Source organism: Dermacentor andersoni, chromosome 1 (assembly GCF_023375885.2).
Source record: "Dermacentor andersoni chromosome 1, qqDerAnde1_hic_scaffold, whole genome shotgun sequence".
NCBI lineage: Eukaryota > Metazoa > Arthropoda > Arachnida > Ixodida > Ixodidae > Dermacentor > Dermacentor andersoni.
Window position 1 is genome coordinate 13,255,609 of NC_092814.1, and position 26,227 is coordinate 13,281,835.

Genomic DNA, 26,227 nt, shown 5'->3' on the forward strand with positions numbered 1-26,227 from the left:
AGACACCTTCAACAGCGACATCAATAACGTTGGGTGGGGAAAGAAGAGGGCTTGAGCGTTGTGACGATGACGCAGTTCTTGCCTCGGGAACTGTGCCACTTAGTTTTCCGTGTCAGTGGTAGAGGGACGTTGACGCATCGGGGAGAGCGAGTGACGACGAGGAGAAGGAGAACGGCGGTCGGAAACTGGGTGAAGGCTTGGGCGGGGAAGGGGTAAATCGCGGTCTGGAGCGTAAGACAAAGGATGGTCGTACGCGGCTGTGCGTGGGTCGTCACATGGATGAAGTGGGCGGCGGCGGCACAGGCGTGCAACGTGTCCAGGAATACCGCACGAATAGCAGATGGGCCGATTGTCCGGTGTGCGCCAGGGATTAATTACTCGATGGGCTGGAGGTCGTAGCGGCGGGGGGGAGGGTAAAAACAGGGCTAGGCATCGGAGGCTGAGCCCGGAAGGTCAACAGTCGTGGTCGTGCGACGGCGTCTGCGTAAGTCAATGGGGCGGTGAGTTGAGGCGCCCGTTCCAGAGGAAGGACCTCGGACACTTGCTCTTCTATAACATGTCGCAGGGTCACACTAAGGGACGAACTTGAGTCCGGCGGGTTGGAGATGAGGGAGAGCTGGCGAGCTACTTCTTCCCGGACGAAAGCCTTGATCTGCGAGAGGAGGGTGGAATCTTGAACAGGGGAGGTCAAGCCGGACAACGATTTGTGATGGGGAACAGGACGGCGAGTAAGGGTGCGTTGACGGCAGAGCTCGTCATAGCTTTGGCACAGTTCAATAACTTGTGCAACAGTAGAGGGGCTCTTTGAAATTAGCATCTGAAATGTGTCCTCGTCGATGCCCTTCATTATATGCTTGATTTTGTTTCCCTCAGTCATGGATGCATCGACGCGTTTACAGAGATCGATGACATCTTCGATGTAGCTGGTAAAGGTCTCACCAGGCTGCTGAGAACGCGACTGCAGGCGCTGTTCGGCACGATGCTTTTGAACAGCAGGGCGGCCGAAGACCTCGCTGAACTTTGTTTTGAACACCGTCCAGCTTGGGACTTCGCTTTCGTGGTTCTGAAACCACAAGTGGGCAATTCCGGTGAGGTAAAAATGGACGGTGGTCAGTTTTGTGATGTCATCCTATTTGTTGTTCAGACTGACGCGTTCGTATGATGAGAGCCAGTCATCAACGTCGTGGTCGTCAGTGCCACTGAAGATGGGAGAGTCCCGCTGACGGAGTGTGCGGGGCATACGGAGGACTGTGGAGCAGGTGGTGGCAAGCTCGTGGCGCTTGCGGTGGTCATGATGGCAGGGAGAGTCCGGCTGCGCAATTCCAGGATGACAGGAGACCCCGCACCTCCACCAATTATGGCAAAGAACTACGACACGGCTGTGGACGGCACGATGGACGCGGACAAGGAGACGCAACAGCGTAGGCTGAGCCAGTCACACAAGGATCAGCGTCTAGCCCGAGCCCCACTTCAGTAGCATTGGCGATCCGGCTGCGGCGCTCTGCACGGCTCACTTCTTCTTCCTTACATTTCCATTAATTTATCGTTTCTTTATTTCATTTATTAAGCACAAGTAATTTCCCCTATGTTGTCCTTGGTGTCAGTGTTTGTTGGCTTCTCGTGACACGACTATGACATAGAAGCAATACAAAATCACGCTGCTTGGTTTATAATTTCCAATTACTCTCGTGAAACCAGAATAACCGCACTAAAACGTCCACTTGAACTACCATCACTTGCTTCCTGCTGGATCATCTCTCGTCTCTGCTTGCTTTACACCTTTTATTACCATCCACACTATTAAATCCACCCTTACGTACATCCTCTCGCTAAAGCCACAGTCGTCCCATAGCAAACATTAATACCCGATCATCTGCCATGAACACTTCATTCTTCCCTGACATAATAACCCATTGGAACCATCCCCCAGAAGATATTGAGTTATGCACTGACTGTAAAACGTGCGAAATGCTTGTGAAACTTGCGAAACCACATTGCTTAATTACCGATCCCACATACCCTTACTCTAACATGTTGTTTCCCTTTTTTCACAATTGTTCCTGGCTTGTTTTTGTTTATTGTTGTTTCTTTACTGTTCTGTACATTTGTTCTAACATTGTCACAAGGATTAAAGCCCTCCCTTATGTGATGCCTCCGGTCCTTGAAAGTAAAAATAAATGAAATGAATTCTTCCTAATTTTCCATTAAATGTACGAATTTCGAGTGGTCTTACAATTCTACGACTGTTCCTTGAAATTTTACGGAAAACATTTTTTTTTGCAAAAGAAAAAGTGAAAATGTAGTAAAACTGCACACTGGTACCTTGCGCCGGCACGAGAGGGCAACACGTATGCATGGCATCATGATCAGCAGCTTTAAGGTCGTAGCGACTTCTGTTGTCCACTAGGGGGGCCTTGAATCCATATCCAAAGCACGATAGTGCCGATAGCGCCTCTAGCGCCTCCGCAAACCTGTTGCCATGCTGTTGCCTTTATTCGCGCGGACGTGTGGGTTTGGACTTCAGTCGGCTTTAGTCACTGCAGTGTTGGCCTCGCCTTTTGTGTGACTAGCTGCCGCGTCGGACATGGTACGACTCTTGCCTCAAGCGGCTTCGCAGTGCAATGGTGGGCTCGTAGCCCCGACAGTACTTCCAAACATTTTTGAAATCGTACACAGCCGAATTTCCGTGCTTTGTGCCGTTGTCGAAGAAAGGGGAGACGTTCAGATTCTGCACCATGTGTGCCTGTGATGTGAACATCTCGCATGGCGGCAAGTCTGACATCAAGGTCCACATCGCTTCGAAAAAGCATCAGGGATAGGTGCGAGCCGCGGACAGCCAGCCAAGCCTAGCAAGTTTTGTACGCAGCAACAACGACCTCGGTGTGATTTTCAGTATTTTTTATCGCTGTGGATGGCAGTAACAATAGTGATATGCAGGTTTACCCCATTGTTGCAACATATTTCGTTAAAGAAACGAGTAAAATCGAAAGCCCGTTCCTGCATTTTGTGGTGCCGTCGTGCCTTGCCATAACCAGCGCCGTAGCCGGGGCCAGCGTCTCTAGTGCATGCTGCTCTAGTTGCGCGCGCTCCTGGCGCCATCCCTCGCGCACGGTGCAAGCCTTGCTCTCTTCACTTCCCCTCTAGTACCACCCATGTGTGGCGGCAATCAGAGCACTGGCTCGGTGGCAGCTGATCTCGATGATGTGCTGCTGCCCCAGCCGGAACGCATAGCCGCCGCCGTTCGCCACTGCATGTACCCCTTCCCCCCCTCCTCTCCTCTATGGCGGCGACCGCGTAAGAGGGTGCGGTGTTCTCCGGTTGCCGAAGCGCTGGCTTAGTATCAGCGGATCATGGTGCGTGCTTCCCAAGCCGAAACGCAAAGCCACCTTCTGTTGACTCGTTAGCAGCATCAGCGGCGTCAGTCAGTTATTGCCGTTTCTTCGCCGCGCAAAGTTCCTATGCGCCTACGCGCTGCCTCCTGCAACCTCCCAATAAGCGAGGCAGCTGCGCCAAGCTGCGCTCCGTTTGTGGCGGCTGCTGCGAAATGTTCCGCACCAAACGGATTGTCCGAGGCTCACAGACGATTTATATTATAATCTGTCTGCCTATATAAGTAGTTTATTCTGAGCCAATTCTTTCTTAGCCTTGAGCGAGGCAACTGGTGGAATTCCTTCATCTGCCGGTGCTACTAAATGAGCTGCCCGAGAAGAGGCCCAGCGCTATCGCCGCCAGAATCCAGAGCTCAGCCAAGCCGAACGAGGCATTGGTACAGCAAGTCTAGCATATCATCATCATCAGTCTGGTTACGCCCACTGCAGGGCAAAGGCCTCTCCCCTACTTCTCCAACTACCCCGGTCATGTACTAATTGTGGCCATGTTGTCCCTGCAAACTTCTTAATCTCATCCGCCAACCTAACTTTCTGCTGCCCCCTGCTACGCTTCCCTTCCCTTGGAATCCAGTACATAACCCTTAATGACCATCGGTTATCTTCCCTCCTCATTACATGTCCTGCCCATGCCCATTTCCTTTTCTTGATTTCAACTAAGATGCCATTAACTCGCGTTTGTTCCCTCACCCAATCTGCTTTTTTATCCCTTAATGTTACACCCATCATTCTTCTTTCCATAGCTCGTTGTGTCATCCTCAATTTAAGTAGAACCCTTTTCGTAAGCTTCCAGGTTTCTGCCCCGTACGTGAGTACTGGTAAGACACAGCTGTTACACACTTTTCTCTTGAGGGATAATGGCAACCTGCTGTTCATGATCTGAGAATGCCTGCCAAACGCACCCCATCCCATTCTTATTCTTCTGATTATTTCAGTCTCATGATCCGGATCCGCAGTCACCACTTATCCTAAATAGATGTATTCCCTTACCGCTTCCAGTGCCTCGCTACCTATCGTAAACTGCTATTCTCTTCCGAGACTGTTAAACATTACTTTAGTTTTCTGCACATTAATTTTTAGACCCACCCTTCGGCTTTGCCTCTCCAGGTCAGTGAGCATGATTGCAGTTGGTCCCCTGAGTTACTAAGCAAGGCAATATCATCAGCGAATCACAAGTTTCTAAGGTATTCTCCATTAACTTTTATCCCCAATTCTTCCCAATCCAGGTCTCTGAATACCTCCTGTAAACACACTTTGAAAAGCATTGGAGAGACCGTATCTCCCTGCCCGACGCCTTTCTTTATTGGGATTTCGTTGCTTTCTTTATGGAGGACTGCAGTGGCTGTGGAGCCGCTATAGATATCTTTCAGTATTTTTACGTACGGCTCGTCTACACCCTGATTCCGTAATGCCTCCATGACTGCTGAGGTTTCGAGTGAATCAAACGCTTTCTCGTAATAAATGAAAGCTATATATAAGGGTTGGTTATATTCCGCACATTTCTCTATCACCCGATTGAATATGGTCTATTGTTGACTAGCCTTTACGAAATGCTGTCTGGTCCTTTGGTTGACAGAAGTCTAAGGTGTTCCTAATTCTATTTGCAATTACCTTAGTAAATACTTTGTAGGCAATGGAGAGTAAGCTGATTGGTCTATAATTTTTGAAGTCTTTGATATCCCCTTTCTTATGGGTTAGGATTATGTTAGCGTTCCTCCAAGATTCCGGTACGCTCGAGGTCATGAGGCATTGTGTATATAGGGTGGCTAGTCTTTCTAGGACAATGTTCCCACTATCCTTGAACAAATCTGCTGTTACCTGATCCTCCCCAGCTGCCTTCCCCCTTTGCATTGCTCCCAAGGCTTTCTTTACTTCTCCCGGCGTTACTTTTGGGATTTCAAATTCCTCTAGACTATTCTCTCTTCCATTATTGTCGTGGGTGCCACTGGTACTGTATAAATTCATGTATAACTCCTCAGCCACTTGAACGATCTCATCCATATTAGTAATGATATTGCCGGCTTTGTCTCTTAATGCATACATCTGATTCTTGCCTATTCCTGGTTTCTTCTTCACTGCTTTTAGGCTTCCTTTGTTCCTGAGAGCATGTTTAATTTTATCCATATTATACTTCCTTATGTCAGCTGTCTGATGCTTGTTGATTAAATTGGAAAGTTCTGCCAGTTGTGTTCTAGCTGTAGGGTTAGAGGCTTTCATACATTGGCGTTTTTGATCACATCTTTCATTTCCTGCGATAGCTTACTGGCATCCTGTCTAACGGACTTGCCACCGACTTCTATTGCACATTCCTTAATGATGCCCATAAGATTGTCGTTCATATCTTCAACACTATGGTCTTCTTCCTGAGTTAAGGCCGAATACCTGTTCTGTAGCTTGATCTGGAATTCCTTTATTTTCCCACTTGCCGCTAACTCATTGAGTCTAGCATATATCCATCTATTTCTGCGACCGCAAAGCTACCTTCATGACAATCAAGAACTGGGAGTGGAGTGTTTCTTGAAGTAAAGAATAAAAAGTTGTAACTGTAGGTACATGTCTTGCTCGAATTATTAGCCTCGGTATATAGAAAAGCCGAAACAGCTGAAGAGTTGCGCTCAAATTTTGCATTAGGAAGTAATGTAATCGTCAGCATTTTTTTTTTCCACAACGAGCATTTACTGACCATTTTGGTACCTATCAGGTCAATGTCTTATAGTGCACGACGTTCTAGTCTCCTGTGTGTGCGTCCCGGCCTCCCCTTTCCCGTGGAACTGGTGTACCCGCCCGCTCTTCCACTGTGTGCGTAGGGTGCCGCCGACTTCGGTTTTGTTGTTGCTTGTCATTGCCTCCGTGCGCATCAATGATATCAGTGTTTCTATCTGTTCGTTTGTGCGAGTTCCCGCCGCCAAAAAGGAGATGGACGACAGCAAACGGAAGCGCAAAACGATATCAATCGAGCAGGATGTGGCTATGCTGAAAGCCGTCGGTCTTCAAGGCAGTCTGCAAGTGGTTTTTGTGAATTGGGCACTTTGAGTGGGGCACTGCTGCAGTGCAAAGCGAGGTACTTTGCGTACATCATGGGGCATGACGATTTTATGGTGAGTGTCGGCTGACTGCAGCTTTTCAAGGAGCACCACGACATTGTCGGCAGAGCTGTCAGAGGGGAAGCGCAGTCTGTCGACCGCGAAGCTGCAGTGGCGTAGGTCGAGACAAACTTTGGACAGGTGCTAGAAAAATTCATTGCCAAGGATTTGTTCAATGGGGATGAGATAGTCCGGTTCTACCAGATGCTGCCGCATAAAATCTTGGCCCTCAAAGGTGAACGCTGCCAGGGTAGTAAGCAGAGCAAGGTCCGCGTAACCGTGTTGCTTTGTGCCAACATGGATGGGTTGGAAAAGGTGCCAGCCCTTGTGGTCGGCAAAAGTGCGCCACCATGATGCTTCAAAAGCAAACGAAAGCTTCAAGTGAGATATGTGTCCAACCGTAAGGCTTCGATGACGGGAGAAATTTTTGCACAATGGCTGCGGGAGTGGGACAAGCGACTGGGCAAGCTGAACTGGATGATATTTATCGTACTGGACAACTGCGCGGCCCGCCACACTGCCGCTGTGCTCGAAAAGATCAAGCTATGCTTCTTGCCGCCAAACTGCACTGCAGTTGTGCAACCCCTCGACCAAGGAGTTGTGAACTTTTAGTCGGGCTACTGCAAGCGTGTGATCGACTGGATTCTGCTCAATATGAGCATAAAGCGTGAGTCCATGATCAACTTGTACATGGCGATCGAGATGCTACAGGCTGCTTGGATGGCTGTACCAGCAAGCACGATCGCCAATTGCTTCCGGCATGCCTCATTTGGCGTCAGCAGCGGCAGTTAGAGCGAAGGTATTAGTGCTTCTGCCAGTGAGGGTGCCGCGGGCGACCAAGCCCTAGTGTTGTGGGACGCTCTCCGTGATGCCGGCATTGTGCCCAACTGCGACACCTTCTGCATGTACATCAGTGCGATGCTGACGCAGTGATGATGGAAGAGCTAACAGAGGCGGAAATTGTGCGTGCGGTGACGGGGTGCCTAATGACGACAGTGACGAATGTGTCGACAACAGCCCAGAGCCTAATATTGGCGAACCCGACGTACTGACGCCTGCACAAGCGCTGGATGCGGCAGACTTGCTGCACCGCTCTTTTGGCACTCACAATGATGGCGAGGACGGACTCGAAATAGCGGCTGCAGCTGAAAAAGCGATCATTTGCCTAAAGAAGGCGCGGCAAAAATCTGTCAGACCTTTTTTTCTGTGAAGTGAGCCGCCAGCTGGTGTGCTGTTGATCGATGAGTGATGAGCCGTTTGGTGTCAATAAAGTAACAATTCCCTGCTGTCTTTTTTGTGCTTGTTTCTTTCCATGCGACGGCCGTTTTGTTTTTCGCGTGGCGGGTTGCTGTGAGATTTTGGGGTGAGTACATCCTCTCTTGCTTGCTAATTGTGGATAGAAATGGATAGTGGCTATAACGAACTAATGGTTACAATGTAGTAATTACGACCCCCCTTCAACTTCACTATAACAAGGTTTTACTTTACTGAGGGGCCTCTTGAACGGCCTTTTTGAGCATCTCCTGACTAAATTTGTGTGCACAGGCATTGTCAAGGCATGTCATTCATTGCTGAAAATTGACTATGGAGCTGCAGAGAACCAGAAAGGTGATGAAGACATAGTCATTGGAAGCACGACCTACTCTGTGGTTGAGACACTGAGCTGCATTTAGAGAGAGGAGTTCTTTTCTGCTGTACGTCTGTACTAAACGGCGGCATGAGATTACATTCGCCACAAATTCCCGCTAGAAGATGTCAATCTCAATTTAGCTGAAGTTGCTCAAGTACAAGCTCTGGAAACTGCTTCATTCAACAGTGTATGTCAATTTATTATAGCGTTCCCTGCTATGCTACCCCAGCAGAGTGGCGAATCAAAAGAAGAAGCAATCGACGCACCTGAAGTCGAGTTTGCCAACTTGCAAGCATATCATGTTCCAGCTGACATATTGAATGAGCCAAGGTGCGACGTGCAGTGGTCGCAATTGGGAAGCGTTCAAAGTATTGACGGATCGCTCAGGTTCCACAGAATTTCAATGGTTATGCTGGGTATTCTCTCCATTCCCCACAGCAATGCTGGATGTGAGAGAATATTCAGCATTGTGAACAAAACTCGAACGGAGTTTCGCTCATGTGTGTGTGAAAAAACACTTGAAAGTCTGCTGATGGTCAAGGGCCACCAGAGTGGTACTTGCTTTGAGCAAACCTACACGTAGAAGTTTCTGAAGCATGCAAAGTCGGCAACAGCAGAATCATTGCAAAATAAATTTTGCCCCAGCGGAGTTTTTCGCTCCTTACTCTCCAAGACACGGATTTCACTTGCGGTTGTGAAAATGTGAGTAAGCGTGTCGCAAAAGGTAAAACTCTTAAAGGGCCCCGCGCCAGGCCCCATAGCAAATTTCGGTTATATGCTGAAAGTTGTTACGTGTCCTCTAAGGAGCGTTCTGCCGCAAATTTTTTTCAAATCGGCTCATTAATAACCGAGATAGAAATACTTCAGTGCCGCAAACCTATGATTTCAGCAGGTGGGTTCCGCTGCCAAGCAAGATGCTCTCTGCTCTCTTCACTCGCCCTGTCTAGCCTGCGCAAGCGAAATTCCTTCCCTGCCTCCCGTACCGGACCTTGAGGATCGCATGACGCATACGTCATAGGCCCTGCCTTCATTTCTGTTTTTGCTCCTCGTTTTATTTTTTCGGTGCTATGCACTTCCGCCGACAGCGTCACGTGCGAGCCGTTGTCTCGTTTGTGCAGCGCACGATTTTGCACGCGGTGTACAAGGAGACGTGACTAGTGGTATAATTCAGTGCTATACGAATATTGAGGCAGAACAATCGGATTGCAGAGCATGATCATGCGCTGGAACACGGTAGAAAATGGCATAGTTTCGGTACCTGCGGACATGACCGCACGACCGTGGGAACAAGTAGATGAAGTGGAAGTACATGTCTCATGCTTCGGTGCGAAGTAAAAGAAAAAACACGCAGACATATCGTTTGTGTGTTTTATCGTTTCTCTGAACTTCAATTTGTCGTTTCAAGCAACAGATTGAACAGACAACGGATGTGTTCTTGAATAATTTTCGAAGTCACGTGTCATTATGAGTGACGTCACAGTGCGGATATGGCTACGTAGGTGCAGGGCATGACTACGACAGTGTCCGGCTTGGAATGCGGGGGCCTAGAGGAGAAGGAAAAACGGCGTTCGGTTTGAAATTTCAGATCTTTCCCGGCGTGTAGCGGTGTAATACTTTGCAGACACGATTATTAACGCGCAATGTATGCTCTGCACTTCTCAGCTCAAAATGGCCAGTTGCGATAGTTTTACGAATTTCCATATCTTCAAGTTCGCAGGTATGCCTTACTCTTACCACGGCGTTCAATAGGTTTCGGGACAAAGCATAGTTTAATTCTGGAGTGTTTAGAGGCAAAACCACAGTCTGATTATGAGGGACGCCTGTCTTGGTACAAGGGTCGTCTGAGTCAACAACTCCATCCAACACAATTCCTATACCTGACGCTGAAAAAGAGAACGGCAACGAAAGCAGCACCTTTGTGTGAAGATATAGGACCGGTTAGCCACTGGAAGGCATGCAGATCGTATCGCATACACATGTTCATGAATGCAGATTCATGCATTTGCACATGCAGTTCGGAACTTTCTGTCAACCTGCGAACTTCTACGCATGATTGCAATGGTTGCCAGCTTCAACAGTTGTCAAAAACATCTATGCAGGATTTCAGAACCTATCGTTTGTTAGCCACTGTAAGAACATATTAGCGGCAAGCTTTATGTGACGGCTTGTGGAAAGCTTGCCGGTTACATCGGCCAACAGCCAATTTTTGCCATGGCACACTGCCTTGGCCATTAGGCCTTATCGGTAGTTCTTCGAAAGGTCGGTCGAGTATTGACGACATAAGTTATAGTTTTACCCCAAATCAACTTGTATCTAGTTGCAGAGGCCACACGATACATGGAAAGCCGACAAACCGCCTCGCAACGAAAATGAGTTTGCGGGACAGTACGAAGAGTGTTCTCCGCCACCATCACCATCTTTATAAGAAGCCAACAAACACTGACACCAAGGACAACATAGGGGAAATTACTTGTGCTTAATAAATGAAATAAAGAAACAATAAACTAACGGAAATTGAAGTGGATGAAAAAACAACTTGCCGCAGGTGGGAACCGAACCCACAACCTTCGCATTTCGCGTGCGATGCTCTACCAATTGATCTACCGCGGCGCTGTTTCCCCATCCACTTTCTTGGGTATTTATGTGTCCTAGTAGCAGCACCCTGGGGAGTGCTAGCCAGCGCCATCACTCGCAGACCTTGGCGGCGGACGTGGAACCTCCTTTTTGACGCAAGCGTCATGAGAACGTGATTTTTTTGGGTGAAGGCAACTTTGAGTGAAGGTAGCATATGTGGGCCAATAAACCCACATATGCTACCTGAAGGCATCAATGTAGCCGGATTCGAGACCCTCGTTATGTAATAAATGAGAAGAAAGGGGGTTAACCGAGGGGCCCGATTTTTATTAGTCATATCATAAGAAGCCAACAAACACTAACACCAAGGACGACATAAGGGAAATTACTTGTGCTTAATAAATGAAATAAAGAAACGATAAACTAATGGAAATTGAAGTGGATGAAAAAACAACTTGCCGCAGGTGGGTTCTCGTGATGCCTGCGGCAAAAAGGACGTTCCACGTCCGCCTGCAAGGTCTGTGAGTGGTGGCGCTGGCTAACACTCCCAGGGTTCCACTAGGACACATAAATACTCAAGAAAGTGGATGGGGAAACAGCGCCGTGGTAGCTCAATTGGTAGAGCATCGCACGCGAAATGCGAAGGTTGTGGGTTCGGTTCCCACCTGCGGCAAGTTGTTTTTTCATCCACTTCAATTTCCGTTAGTTTATCGTTTCTTTATTTCATTTATTAAGCACAAGTAATTTCCTTTATGTTGTCCTTGGTGTCAGTGTTTGTTGGCTTCTTATTATATGACTAATAAAAATCAGGCCCCTCGGTTAACCCCCTTTCTTCTCGTTTATTACATAACGAGGGTCTCGAATCCGGCTACATTGATGCCTTCAGGTAGCATATGTGGGTTTATTGGCCAGTTGCCTTCACCCAAAAAGATCACGTTCTCTTGACGCCTGCGGCAAAAAGGACGTTCCACGTCCGCCGCCAAGGTCTGTGAGTGATGGCACTGGCTAGCACTCCCAGGGTTCTACTCGGACACATAAATACCCAAGAAAGTGGATGGGGAAACAGCGCCGCGGTAGTTCAATTGGTAGAGCACCGCACGCGTAATGCGAAGGTTGTGGGTTTGGTTCCCACCTACGGCAAGTTGTTTTTTCATCCACTTCAATTTCCATTAGTTTATCGTTTCTTTATTTCATTTATTAAGCACAAGTAATTTCCCCTATGTTGTCCTTGGTGTCATTGTTTGTTGGCTTCTTATATGACTAATAAAAATCGGGCCCCTCGGTTAACCCCCTTTCTTCTCGTTCATCGCCATCTTTGCGACATACCGTACAGAGGCATCTCATCTTGCCACTGTTCATAGACGCATAATCTCTTGTCGAGCTTCTAGCATTGTTATTGGGTGTAATATGTATTTGGTCTAGTGCAGTAAAGGATGTCAAAGCAGACCTGCCATTTGGAAGGCATATAAGACATTTGCCATCGCTTTCTTTTTTTGTGCCTGATGGTGCAAATTGTTCTAGCTCATTAGTAATGTTATGTGTGTCTTGCGCCCAGGTGCATATTTTTGTTCTCGTTAGCCTACAAAATTTTATTTAGGTGTTTACAAAATTAAGTTCCTTGCCTACTCAAATTAAAATATTTCCAACATACCCCGTATGGTATACCATCTGTGAGAAGGCAAGCCTAATTGGTTGCTGTTTGTCTTGCTTGATTGTTGAGCACCATTTACTGATTGCACAGTAATAACAAGATTCACCAAATGGCTACAGATTATTGCTGTATTACTACAAGTGTTCAAAGCAGAGAAATTTTCCTGCTCCAAAACTGCTCCAAAATGCTGGTGTGGCTGCTCCTAAACTGCTCCAAAACAACATTTTTCCTTTTCCGAAAATCGCTGCAAATCCTAAACTGGCTGGACCACCACTGTTCGTGTCGATATGCATCACAGTTCTTCCCGCAGCGATTGCACCTAACAGTAGTTTCGTTTTGACTTGGTGCACGTGTTGGCCACGTGTGTTTAAGAACTGCATAGTCACCATCTGTGATTCTGGTGATCCCGACTGTGGTTTCATCCCAGTGGTCGGGGTAAACAGTAGTTTTGTTTTGACTGGAAGCGCATTAGCCGTGTGCTTCAGAACTGCATAGTCAGCATTTGTGATTGTGGTATCGATAGAGACCATGGTTTTATCCGCAGTGATTGCGGCAAGCAATAGTTTCGTTTTGACTCAGTGCAATGCGTAGATGATATCGCAGCCCATGCGTTGGCATCAAATCTAGCGGCTACATCGCACTCGACTGTTGCTGACCAGCTTAGTGGCGAAAAAATAATTGGGATGCATGCATGGCAATGAAAAGCATGTTTCGGATGAAGACCACCCCACCACTGCAAAGGCTAACCAGTTACGTCATGACGAGTATTGCAGCTTCCGAACTGCTTTTGTGGAATGTAGTAACAGCATTTGCTGATTGTTTTGGTAAATTTAATCGTGTTGTTGAATTAAGAATTTTTTTATTGTTCTCATGGTACACACGATAATTCAACATTTGGTTAATTTTTCATTTTTTTCACTTCTGTGAAATCAAAATAATGCGGTTGTACTGTATGCCAATAATAATGTTAAGGGGGGACATGGGTTGTAGAGATAACTGTTATTTCTTGATCAAATCTGATAAAACTGCGTATGCTTATTCAATGTTTCGTATTGATTTTAAGTATCTAATTATATTTCACATATACATAGTAGTTGCCGAGATAATTAATAATTACATACTATTGTTTGTTGAAACAATAGAATGTAATTTACCTGCTAAAGGAAAAGTTGCAAGCAAAATATTGTTGGATACTAGAGTGCGTAAGGATAACAACGTGGAAACAGATTCAAAATTGAACAATTATTTGTCATTTTACAGCCCATTGATGTTCTGCATTCACAGTGTCAATTATAAGAGCAAATGTAAATGTAAATAAAAAAAATTGGAACTGAAAACCAAAAAAAAAAAAAAAAATCTCTTCGCGTTGCATTCTCAATACATTTAGCTTTGTGCTGCAAAGGAAATAAGAGCTCTAGCTGTCCTAGATCTTCAAAGATACTGATACAGCAAACCAGGAAAGTGGCAAAAAAAACCATGTTTTGAGAAAATTAGAAAAAAGAAATACTTTGCTCAGTGCAGTGCCGAGGCATTGCTGTTTACATATTTGCATTCAGAATCGACTCGTAAGCCTCATAGTAATCTGTTTGCAGCACTTCAAGCTTAATGCATTTAGCTTCATATATATAAAAAAAAAATTACAGGTGTCATAATGTTGCCACAAACAGGCAACCGAAAAGTTTTTGATGAGATAAACAGACAGCTTGATTTATTCAGGAATATAATGAAGTATTTACATGTTACCAGTTAACAGGCTAGTATGCCCCTAGTACATGCCCCAGCATGTACAGGGTTCTAAATATTTGGCTGTGCGGGTTCAAAAATAGATTTTGTGCTCACCACTGCACTGTTCTTGCTAAAATTTTGCAGAACGGTCGCATTTCGGCGTCAACTTCTTTTAGTATAACACTTGGCACAGTTAATTGCCTGGCTTCTAAGAAAAATGTAGGAATTTCCTCCGCTAAGGGGGATGCGAGCTGCTGCCGTGACGGCGCAAGCATAAACTTGTCGCCACCTGTCGTCATCTGTAGAAAGCAGCGTTTCAGGGATGGCAGTCGCCTGTTCCAGGAGCAGGCAACATGCGGGAGCCCTCCCTCAAGTGCTCCTTTCTGCAGATGACGGCAGGTGACGATACAAGTCTGTGCCAAGGCCGGCTTTTCAGACTCCATTGTTCACATAGACGAAAACAGTTTCTCATTTTTGACCTAAAAAACAGGCTACTAATCGTGCCAAGTGTTATACTAAATGGAGTCGGCGCTAAAATGTGATCGTTCTGCAAAATTTTAGCAAGAACAGTGCAGCGGTGAGTGCAAAATCTTTTTTTTTTTAACAGGCCCAGCCAAATATTCAGGACCCTTTAGCCCTATTGTGAAACGTGTTATTGAAAAAAGGGTAGTTTGCTGATTACCGGTGCTCCGCATATCATGCACAGCAAGAGAGTTCACGAGAAACAGGATGCACGTTTGGCCTCCACTCACGTGCGGCGAACTCCGCGCGGACTCGGCATCGCCGCAGATTGCACACGAGATGACTATCTCTATGGGGAGACCGTAGTCACGTTCACCTTTGCCTGCTGCCACACCGCTACTTGCGTTTTACGCAAAACGGCAAAGAATCGCAGCTTACGATAACGAAGTGCGTCTACCACACGTCCAAGCCAGCCGCATCAGTGTGAATGAGAAAATCTGATTTTCGCTTGATAGCTGGCATTGAAGCAATGTCTTGCCGTTTTGCTTGAGCCTTCTTCACTTTCCTCAAATCATCGGGTTGCATTAGTAGTGCTGGAATGCCGCATGAACACTGGCCGCTACCAAAAGCGCTTTCATCTACTAAGCCTATTCCGCAGTCACGGGGGGAGACTCCAGCAGGGCTCAGCATGGGTAGCAAACTATTGCCGGCATCTTCCAAAGGTACGGCGCAATTTCGAAAGTTTGAAACTGTGGAGATGGGTTTGCACAAAACTCACCCTACGAGCGACGGTCAAGAAAGGGCATGAGAAAGGGTGCGGCACTGAGAAGGCTCCAGAGTCAGATCGCCAACAAACGGGGCTTTATGCACCCAAGGTACAGCACAGTGCGACAGTCTCGGTGCTTACGGGCAAAGGCTCACTGCAAGTCCGATTGAGTACGCGCCACTGCTGTGCTAGGGCTAACTGGTAAGCAGTCCATAAAGCGTGAGAACGAGCAGTTGCGGGAGCAAAGGTTCTATGTAGCGAAGTCGTTGTGGGCCTGTGAGCATCTGCCGCTGCGATGAAGTGCTGTGCGGAAGAGAGCTCAGGTGGACAGGGCTCCAGGGGGCTGCCACTCGGGAGGCCAATCAGGGCACATCCTGGTGACACTTGATCGCAGTGATTTGAGCCGGGGAGAGAGAAGCACGCTTTGCGTGGTAAATGAGCTCCGGCGCACTAGCTGTGTTCGCTATGTTGCCGTTATGGCGGTTGTACCTGGAAATCCAGCCAAGCCTAATGCGCGAGCTGGGGGACGAGGCGTGAGAAGGCACCTCGATCCCTACAAAACTACCAGTTTCTTCTTCTGTTCACTGAATTTATGGCTTGTAACAAACTTAGTTTGACATCGTTTCATGCCGAGTTTCGCAAGCACGAGCTTGACGACGTTGAAAATCCGCCAATGGGGTGGCATTATTACGGTCACGTGCCTCAGTCGACGAATGGAATGGCGCATGGAGACTACTTTATCACGAGCTTTTTCTTCATAGCCATTCAGTGCCCAGAGTAGCGGCGGCACGAAAACCAAACGAGAAGAGTTGCTCTTTCAGACAAGACCAAGATGGCTGTAATCGGAAACATAGAACATCAACTGCACGTGACAGAAAAAGGCCCTTTTCTGCGTGTTTGTCCATAAAAATACAGCTCGCCAACGTGATATAAAACGCCATTACGACCAAGATATTAGTAGAAGATGCGTGTAAATTTCTGAGATAATGCATCAGACACTGTAGTATCCAAAAATAATGTTTTCAAAAAAGTGATTTTTCTGCAATTTTTCGGTCGCTAAGACCTGTGTCCCCCCTTAATAGGATATATCTTAACCAAGTGCTCATGGGTTAGGTAGGAGGGCAGTGTTCATTGCTTTTGTAACAGCTTCAGCCAGTGTACGCTTTACGAAAGGATGGAACTTCGGGGAGAAATGGGCTTTAAGACAAATTTTACAAAACTTGTTGTGGGGGGCAAAAGTTGGAAATGACCCTACCTATGCGGAGCGACTTGCTCACCGAAATTGTAACATCCGATTACAGTAAACTTCTGTTCATTCGATTCCAGTTCGATCTATTTTTCGGTTATTTAGATCCTGGTGGGGCCCATATATTTTACCTGGTAATGGCATTTTTTTTGCATCAGTTGAGCCATTTTTTGCATCTAGTGAGAGTGAATTGACGAATTTGTTCATTTGTATGAAATACATGCCGCGTGTTTCCACTCTTTTTAAGTTTGCCCTGAAGATATGTAACAGGAGAACATTTGTTCACTGCCACTAACTAAACTGGGGTGAAGAGTGTGTATCATTGACGAGAAACACCGGCTAATTGCAGGAGCTTACCCGAGAGCTGGAAAATCATCGTGTGAGCATCGACAGTCAAAACAAAAGTTTCTATGAGATGAAAAAACGGAAAGACACGCTTCAAGGCGAGAGAAAGTGAGTATGTTTTTCTGAATAATTGTGACTGTTGTGTGCTGCATTGGTGGCGCTATAAGGAATAAAATCTAGCTCGAAACTGGAAAATATAACAGATCTGTATTAACCAAAGCTGTAAACATTAAAAAAAAAATGTTGACATGTATGGTGCTTTCAGATAAGCCTTATCATAAATACCGTATTTACTCTATTGTAACGCGCCCTCGATTATAATGCGCACCCGTTTTCTGTGACCCCCCCCCCCCCAAAAAAAAAGAAAATCGTGATTGTAATGCGCGCCCGCTTTTCATGACAAAAACTAAATTAAAAAATAAAAGAAAAAAATCAATAAAAAGTACAGTACAGTGCACCTCGTGCTTTCATATAGAAATACTATTTTCTCTCATTTGGAAAAAAAAAACGATTTATTCCCAATACACTAAAGTTCCATTTGTGATAAAAACACAAATGGAAGCACGGCGTACCTTGCCGCCAAGATTTTCACTGCGCCGGTACGAGTCGTGTGGGGCAATAGATTTCACTCGTCATCGCTATCAGACAACTCCTTAATGCTATCAACAGACCAAAGCATTTCATCCTCGGTGCTGTTCATGGCATTCGAAATCCCACACTTTTTAAAGGCATGGCAGATGGGATTGTGCAACATGCATCTTTCACCCATCCAGCAAAGTCCTGCATCGAGGCATGCTTCATTTTATTGGCGGGCGTGAATTCATGGCTGCCACTGACAAGCCATTCGGTGTAGAGTGCCCGAATTCTATCTTTCACTAGCTTGTTCAAACAAACATCAAGCGGCTGGAGCTGCGATGTCATGCCGCCGGGTATCACGACAAGGTCGGTGTTGCATGGAGCCTGCTTGTCCTTGATGCACTGGTCAAGGTGGCACCTGAACGCATCAAGCACAAGCATCCCACGCAGACCGAAACCACCGCCGGGTCTCTTCCGCCAAACCTTATCAATCCAGTCAGCGACCAAGTCCGTGGTCATCCAACCTTTTTCGTTTGCGCGCATAATCACGCCACTCGGAAACACGATTCTTTTCGGGAGCGTCTTCCATCTGAAGATAAGATACGGGGGCAGCTTGTGCCCATCCACAGTGTAACAAAGCATAAGAGGCCTATCATGTGACCTTCTATTAGTGTATGCGGTTCCTGGTGTGTTTATAATATTGAAATGCAGTACACTTTCTTCTGTATAAGTTTTGTACACTTTTTTCTGTATAAGTTCTGTCTAACTTTCAATGTGCATATAGACCTTCGTTTGTAGTGAGCAGAAAAGTGGCGCTCCCTTTGCCTTCGTTGAGTTGGCTCAGCTTGTCTGTCGACAGAACATTGATGACAGGGGCCAGCCAGCCATGACGTAGGTGTGTACTTGGGGGGAAGACGCGGTAGAAATATATAATAAGAAAGGTCTGTATAACAACACAAACTGATTGTACCAGCTTTTTGCTTTTTATTTTAAGAAGTGGTTGATAAAGTCAAAATGTATGTTGTTAAGCATAGTTGCATTCACTCCTGTGAAAGCAGAACGATGGGCAGCTTTCACAGTTTGTGAGGCGGGCTATCAACATTGCTCTCACTTCTCAGTGTTGCTGGAGAAGGGACTTTCTTTTTAGAGGCTGCTCAGGTCGAAAAATTACGCTTACAAAATATCCACACGCTTTTAGAAGTAACCACTGCAGGTGTAAACACTACCGAAGGTGAGCTTTCCGTCGCGGCATAAAAACTAGGTCCTTAAAGATCAGTTGTCAATCCCTTTAGAGAGTGTACAGGATAACATTTCACTTTCCACAGCTCCCTTGACAACATGGCATTGTCAAAGCCTAAGAAGGAGTATTTATGGTATTTCTTGAAGCGAGCAGTTCAAATTTTGCATGACTTGCACATGCGACGTGAACGAGGTGCACAGTGGTAAAAAAAAGATACAAAATTGCATTTGGTGACGACTAAGTGCCGGAACTTGGTTCTTGCTGCTGAGGAGCAGCTCCATGAGCAACTTTCTCAACAGCAGTGAAGACAGTGTTCTGCATGCAGAGTGCCTTTTCACTGTATTTCTCATCGAGCAGAATTTGCCGCTGAGTGTGAGTGATTATGTTAGCCCACTTCCGTGCACGACGTTCCCGAAGTGTGAAGGTGCAAAGCGCTATGGATGCAGCAGAACCAAGGCATGTGCCATCAAAATGTCTATAGTGGCGCAAGGTGCAGTGGTGGAGATCCTGAAGCGTTGTGCTCTCGCCGTTGCAGTCAACGGCAGCAATGAAACCTGATTGCAGCCCTACCATATCGTGGCAACCTACTACGTTGAAGAATGGGTTGAAAGCAAACTGTTGTACATGCATGCACTTCAAGAGGCTACGGGCCGAAAAATTGGCAACCTTGTGTTTGACGCACTGCGTTCGCTTGATGTGCCTGCATCGGATTGCATTGCATTTGGCGCTGATAATGCAAATGTAATGCTTGGAAAGAGAAATGCCATGGTTGCTGTTTTAAAGGAAGGACAGGAAAATTTGATTGTCCAGTGAAACCTCGTTAAACCGTAGTGGGCCGGAGTTCGTAAAAAGTATGTACTAAACGGTAGTACTGCTTAACCGAAATAGTGTGACATCGCCCACTTACCTGTGAAAAACGGAACTATGAGAGAGTGTGATAAAAGGGCAGCAAACGTGCACTATTTCTTCACTTCCTGCGACAAAAGTATGTTACTTTCATTTGATGCTGCGGCTGGCTAGCAGTGACGATGGCGGCCTGAGCTACGAGCCAGCTTTTCTGCCAGCCCCCTCTTCTCGGCAAACACCTGCATGAGGCTGACGTAACGCGCAGCATCTGCCACTGTCGGGCCTGAACAGCCTGTGCTGTCGCTTTCCGTGTCGTCCTCATCACTGTCGTTAGGCAACACTTCAGCAATAGTAGAGGCAACGATGGCAAAAAGTCGAACCTCGGAAAGTCGAACCTCGAAAAGTCGAACCTCGAAAAGTCGAACCTGGTAGCCAACGTATTTCACTGTCGCAGAAGCATTGCCGACCAACTTCTCTTTCACATTCCAAATGCCTCACACCGTAGTCAATGGTAGATCCTTCTCGCGTGCCAGAACTGACTTCGTGCCACATTCGACAGCACAAACGATGTCCAGTTTTTCTTCTATGCTGAGCAGTCGGTTTTTGTCTTAGCCTGCACGACACCACAACACGGGCCACAATGCTCCGACTCTGGCACAACGCCGAAACAATGCTGATGTTGATGTGGCTTCAGCCTTCCAAGCGCCCTCTGCGTTTGCACTTGGAGGCCGTTCCGATCTCTGAGGCTCGTTGATCTGCCAAGCCGCCGTACGGCCCTGATTTCGCGATGAAAAGTGGAAACACTACGTGTTAACTGATACGTACACAATAAGCTGGTACAGTTTATACAGGTACAAAACTCATTATGTTCAATGGCCACTGAGTCGGAGATTTGACTTTACTACTTTTAAAACAAAACTACTGTTTAAGCGGGTATGGTTTAACAAGGTTTTACTGTGGTTGGCTGCCTGCGCCACCTGATCAATCTTGCAGCTAAAGAAGCAGCTGCCTGCCTACGTGCCAACTTTGATGAAGTCCTTGTAGACATTTTATATTACCTTGAGAAAACTGCTAAGAGCATGGGCACACTGGTCAAATTTCAAGGAATGCACACTGTTGAAACACGCAAGATTTTGAAACAGGTCCTTGTGTTGGGTGGTGATCCCTAGGCAAGTCCCTGAACAGGATGCTTGAGCAGTGGCAGTCACTGGTTAGTTCCTTCTTAAACGAAGTCCGAACAGGCCACCATTGGAATCTGAACCTGGCAACGTTTAACGCTAGAAGGTTATCTAGTGAGGCGAGTATAGCAGTGCTATTGGAAGAATTAGAGGGCAGTAAATGGGAGATAATAGGGCTTTATTCTTTATTCTTTATTCAGACATATCCCCGCTTAGCCCGAAAGCGTTACAGCAGGGGGGTTACAAGCATAAAAAGAATACATCTTGATTCTCATTGCACACCTGTTCACATGACAGTCCATTCCACTGAGCGATAGTTCTTACAAAAAAAGAGTTAGCATACAGGCCCGTCCTAGCCCGGTATTCTCTAATCTTGCACTGGTGGTCAGTGCGTGCCGATATATAGCTTGGCGGTTTTAAGTACATTTCCCTATCAATTCCAGTTTTGTTGTGATAGATTTCATACAGAAGCTTTAGCCGCAGCCTCTTTCGGCAAGACGACAGGGACTCCCAGTTGAGCTCTGTTTTCATTGCTGTGCAACTGTACCTCCTCCCGTACCTACCCAAGACGAACCTGGCTGCTCTGTTTTGTATTTTTTTCTAGTTTATTTATGAGACATATCTGTGACGGGTCCCATAGGGTACAAGCATATTCCAAAATGGGTCGTATACAAGTTAGGTACGCCGTGCTTCTAAGGTTAGAATTTGCGCATTTTAAATTTCTTTGAATGTAATTCAGAGCAGCTGCCGCTTTGCCAACTACATAGTCCACGTGTGCCCGCCAAGAGCAGTCGCCCGACAGCATCACGCCCAAATATTTAGTCTTGGATTTAGTACTTAATATATGATTCATTAGACTGTAGCTGGCATCGATTACACTTTTCTTCTTAGTAAACCGCACATGGACGCACTTTCCGGTATTCAAATTCATTTTCCACTTTGAGCACCATTCGCAAATACGATCTAGGTCGGCCTGCAGTTTGAGAACGTCGTCTTCATTATCGATTTTTCTATACACAATACAGTCATCTGCGAAGAGCCGCGTGTTAGAGTCAATACCTAAGGTAATATCATTAATATATATAAGAAAAAGAAGAGGCCCCAGAACTGATCCTTGCGGGACGCCTGATGTGACCTCAAGATAATCTGAATTAGTACCATTTAGGACCACACGTTGACGGCGACTTGACAAATAGTTCTTTATCCAGCTAAAAACACTAGAACTATACTTAACATTCGAAGTTTATGAAGTAGTAAAGAATGGCAGACAGTATCAAATGCTTTGCGGAAGTCCAGAAATATGCAGTCTATTTGTCCACCCATATCAACTACAGACGCCAGGTCATCATAAAATTCAATCAGTTGTGTCGCGCATGAAAACCCCTTGCGAAATCCGTGTTTGTTTGTAAGCAACCCCGCAGGGGTGTCTGCGTAAGCAGGCGTTTGGTGTGTTGCGACACCACGTACCCGAGCACACGAGGGTTGGACCCCCCCGCGCGTAGCCGTGCGCGGCTTAGCCGTGTCTGGGGAAAAGGGGATCCTGGCGGTTGAGCCGAAGCTGGGTGTTTGGACCTTTAAGGCCCCCCGGCGGAGGCAACACACCTCTTCGGCCTCGGCTTCACATAGACGGCACCTCCAGACTGACCCACCTGGAGGAAATCGGCAGTCGCCTTTTCCTGTCACTCTCTCCCTACAACCTTCGTCTTTCCCTTACTTTCCACCTTTCCTGCCTCCTTCTCTCTTCTGTTTACTTCCTTTCTCCTTGGCGGCAAGGGTTAACCCTGTGTGGCTATCCAACCTTGGGTACACCATATTCGGTTATAGTGGCGGCATACGACTGGCGTCGTGCAGACTTGCATGCAAGCTCTGCCGCGTCCCCTCGTTGGGCTCCGTGGTGGGCGGTCGGCGCTGTTGCCGAATTTTTATACCTTTTCATGGAAACTTCCTTCCCCAAACTTCCTGATCGCCCTCAGAAACGAGGGCGCACCGAAGATCTCTTTCAATTTTTCGGACGACAAGTCCACAACTTTCCCCGATTCCACGTGATTCATTCAGAAAAGCCAGACAAACTAGTGCGATCCATTTCACCGTTCCTTGTTTCCAAGACTTTGACCGAAGTTTTCGGTACAGGATATAAGGTGTCGAGAATGTCAAGTGGTGATCTCCTTTTGGAGCTCCAAAATCAGAAGCAGTATGAGAAGCTGCCAAAACTTGTGTCATTTGGGGAGACCCAAGTAACAGTAACCCCGCACCATACCATGAACACAAGCCGTGGTGTTGTCTCGGACGATGACTTGCTGGAGCTCACTGAGGATGAACTCTTGGAGGGCTTCAGTGACATGAACGTTATCAATGTTAAAAGAATTAAGATCAGGCGTGACAGCAAAGAAATCAAGACCAAACACCTTATATTGACTTTCGGCTCAAGTATTCTGCCCGAGTCTGTAGAGGCCGGGTACATCAAGTTCCGTGTTAGGACATATGTGCCAAATCCGCTTAGATGTTTCAAATGCCAACACTTGGGCCACAGCTCGCAGAACTGCCGAGGCTGTCAAACCTGTGCGAAGTGCAGTGCACACGAACATACTTCTGAAGCTTGCGTGAACACTCTCCATTGTGTAAACTGTGAAGGCGAGCACGCCGCATACTCGCGGTCGTGCCCGTCCTGGAAAAAAGAGAAAGACATAGTCACAATCAAAGTAAAGGAAAACATATCATTCAAAGAGGCACGCAGGCGGGTAGCATACTTGCCAAAGAAAAGCTTTGCCGAAGTGGCGCGTCAGGGGGCAGCGTCACAACGGCCTCCGGCGGCTGTCCGACCCACAGGCAGTGAGTCGGCAGCTACGCCATCTGCCCCCGCGGCGGTTGCAGCTAGCGCTGCTCCGTCAACCGAGGAGAAGGAACCATCCACCCCGAAGGTGGGTGCAGCCGAGGCTGCCCCAGCTTCCGAGGCCCCTTCCAGCGCTGGCAACGGCCAGCGCAGCCAAATCCCTCTGGGAGCCCCATCGACCTCCGGGCTGGTGGGCGCAGGGGTCTTGCCCTCCAAGGCGGGACTCCCTCTGAAAACCTCTCGCTCGCAAGAGCGCTTGTCCGGCGTCTCACACGAGGCAATGGACACTACACCTGTCCCCAAGGCGCACCAAACGCCTAAGGAGCGTCGAGAATCGCTCGAACGCTTCAAAAAGAACAAAACACCTATTACAGGGCCTCGAAAGGGCTCTGTAATATAAGGCATCCACTCCGTTTCCGTAAACACAGCACCAATTTACCTTAAACATGGATACACAAATCATTCAATGGAACATCAGAGGTCTCCTTAGAAACCTTGATGATTTGCAAGAACTCATCCACAAACATAATCCAAAAGTGCTGTGTTTACAGGAAACACACTTAAAATCTAAACACACAAACTTTCTTCGACAGTATCTAACTTTTCGCAAAGATCGCGATAATGCCGTCGCATCATCGGGCGGTGTTGCCATTGTCATTCATAGAAGTATTGCGTGTCAACCTTTACAGCTACAAACGCCCCTTGAAGTAGTGGCGGTTCGAGTTGTCCTTCTAAACAAACTCATCACCATTTGCTCCCTTTACATACCCCCGCATTACCAACTGAACAAACATGAATTTCACTCCTTGATCGATCAATTGCCAGAACCTTATGCTGTTCTTGGCGATTTCAATGCGCACAGCTCCCTGTGGGGCGACTCTCGTATAGATGCGCGAGGTCGCCTTGTTGAACAGTTCCTTTTTTCTTCTGGAGCGTGCCTTCTCAATAAGAAAGAACCCACATATTACTCTCTTGCAAACCGATCCTTTTCGTCAATAGATCTTAGTATAGTTTCCGCATCTATACTGCCCGAACTCACATGGGAAGTTACGAGCAATCCTTACGGGAGTGATCACTTCCCCGTACTGCTAAGAACATCTAAAGAGAATTAATTTCCTCCACAAGCTCCTAGGTGGAAGATAGACACAGCCGACTGGGAGAAATTTCGAACTCTATCTAGCATCTCATGGGCTGATATGTCTTCTTTGGAAATTGATGCGGCTGTGGAGTATTTTACAGCCTTCATTATAGATGCCGCATCTAAATGCATATCTGAAGTAAGTGGCTTGGCATGTAGACGACGCGTCCCATGGTGGAATGACGAATGTAGGATCGTCCGTAAGAAACAGAACAAAGCGTGGGGGTTGCTATGCGCTTCGCCTACTGCAGAGAATCTTGTTAACTTTAAGAACGTAAAGTCTCAAGGCAGGAGAACCCGCCGACAGGCCAGAAGAGAGAGCTGGCAAAAGTTCCTATCGGGTATCAACTCTTATACAGAGGAGGCGAAAGTCTGGAACAGGGTTAACAGGATAAAAGGACGACAAACTTATTCACTTCCCCTGGTAAACACCCAAGGCGATACCCTGCTTGAACAAGCAGACTCACTTGGGGAGCACTTTCAGAGCGTGTCAAGTTCCACCAATTATTCGCAATCTTTTCTGAAATATAAACACATAGAAGAATGCAAGCCACTCTCAAGAAACTGTCGGCAGAATGAACCGTTCAACCGCCCCTTTAATATTGCAGAGTTGAGAGCTGCCTTGAGCGCATGCAAGAGCTCTGCACCGGGCTCTGATAGAATCATGTACGAAATGCTCAAAAACTTACACAATGACACGCAAGTAACACTACTTACACTTTTCAACACCATCTGGGACGCAGGGTACCTTCCAACGGCATGGAAAAAAGCCATTGTGGTCCCTGTTTTGAAACAAGGGAAAGACCCTTCTTCAGTGGCAAGTTACCGCCCGATAGCCCTCACAAGCTGCATGTGCAAGGTATTTGAAAAAATGATAAATCGGCGACTCATCCATTTCCTTGAACAGAACAAAAAGCTTGATCCCTATCAGTGTGGCTTCCGAGAAGGGCGCTCCACAACCGACCATCTTGTACGTATTGAAGGAAATATCCGGGACGCCTTTATACATAAACAGTTCTTCTTATCGATATTTCTCGATATGGAAAAGGCGCATGACACAACGTGGCGATACGGGATCTTGCGAGACTTATCGGAAATGGGCATTCATGGTAATATGTTAAACATAATAAAAAGCTACTTGTCCAATCGTACCTTCCGGGTGAAAGTCGGCAATGTGCTGTCACGTCCTTTTACACAAGAAACTGGTGTACCCCAGGGAGGCGTGCTCAGTTGCACACTTTTTATTGTTAAAATGACAACGCTTCGTGCTTCCTTACCACCAGCCATTTTGTATTCCGTCTATGTGGACGACATTCAAATAGGCTTCAAATCCTGTAACCTCGCAGTATGCGAGAGACAGCTACAGCATGGTTTGAACAAGGTGTCAGGGTGGGCAGAGAAAAATGGATTCAAAATCAATCCTCATAAGAGTTCGTGTGTTTTGTTTACAAGGAAGAGAGGCCTGGTTCCGGATCCCTGCTTAGAAATGTGTGGACAACAGATACCTGTAAACAAAGAGCACAAATTTCTAGGTGTTATACTCGACAATAG

At 46.8% G+C, this 26,227-nt stretch overlaps 1 protein-coding gene across 5 annotated transcripts in view; it reads left to right on the plus strand.

The window, feature by feature from the left end:
* Window positions 1-26,227, plus strand: part of SMC3 (structural maintenance of chromosomes 3) — a 606,933-nt gene that overhangs the window by 290,684 nt on the left and 290,022 nt on the right. For all 5 annotated transcript variants that reach the window (XR_011892404.1, XR_011892405.1, XM_072286062.1 and 2 more), the window contains exon 13: window positions 16,873-16,976. Coding sequence is in view for 3 of the 5 variants with exons in the window: in XM_072286062.1 (XP_072142163.1) it covers window positions 16,873-16,976 (104 nt within the window). In the remaining 2 variants the exon portion in view is untranslated. The remainder of the gene's footprint in view (window positions 1-16,872; window positions 16,977-26,227) is intronic.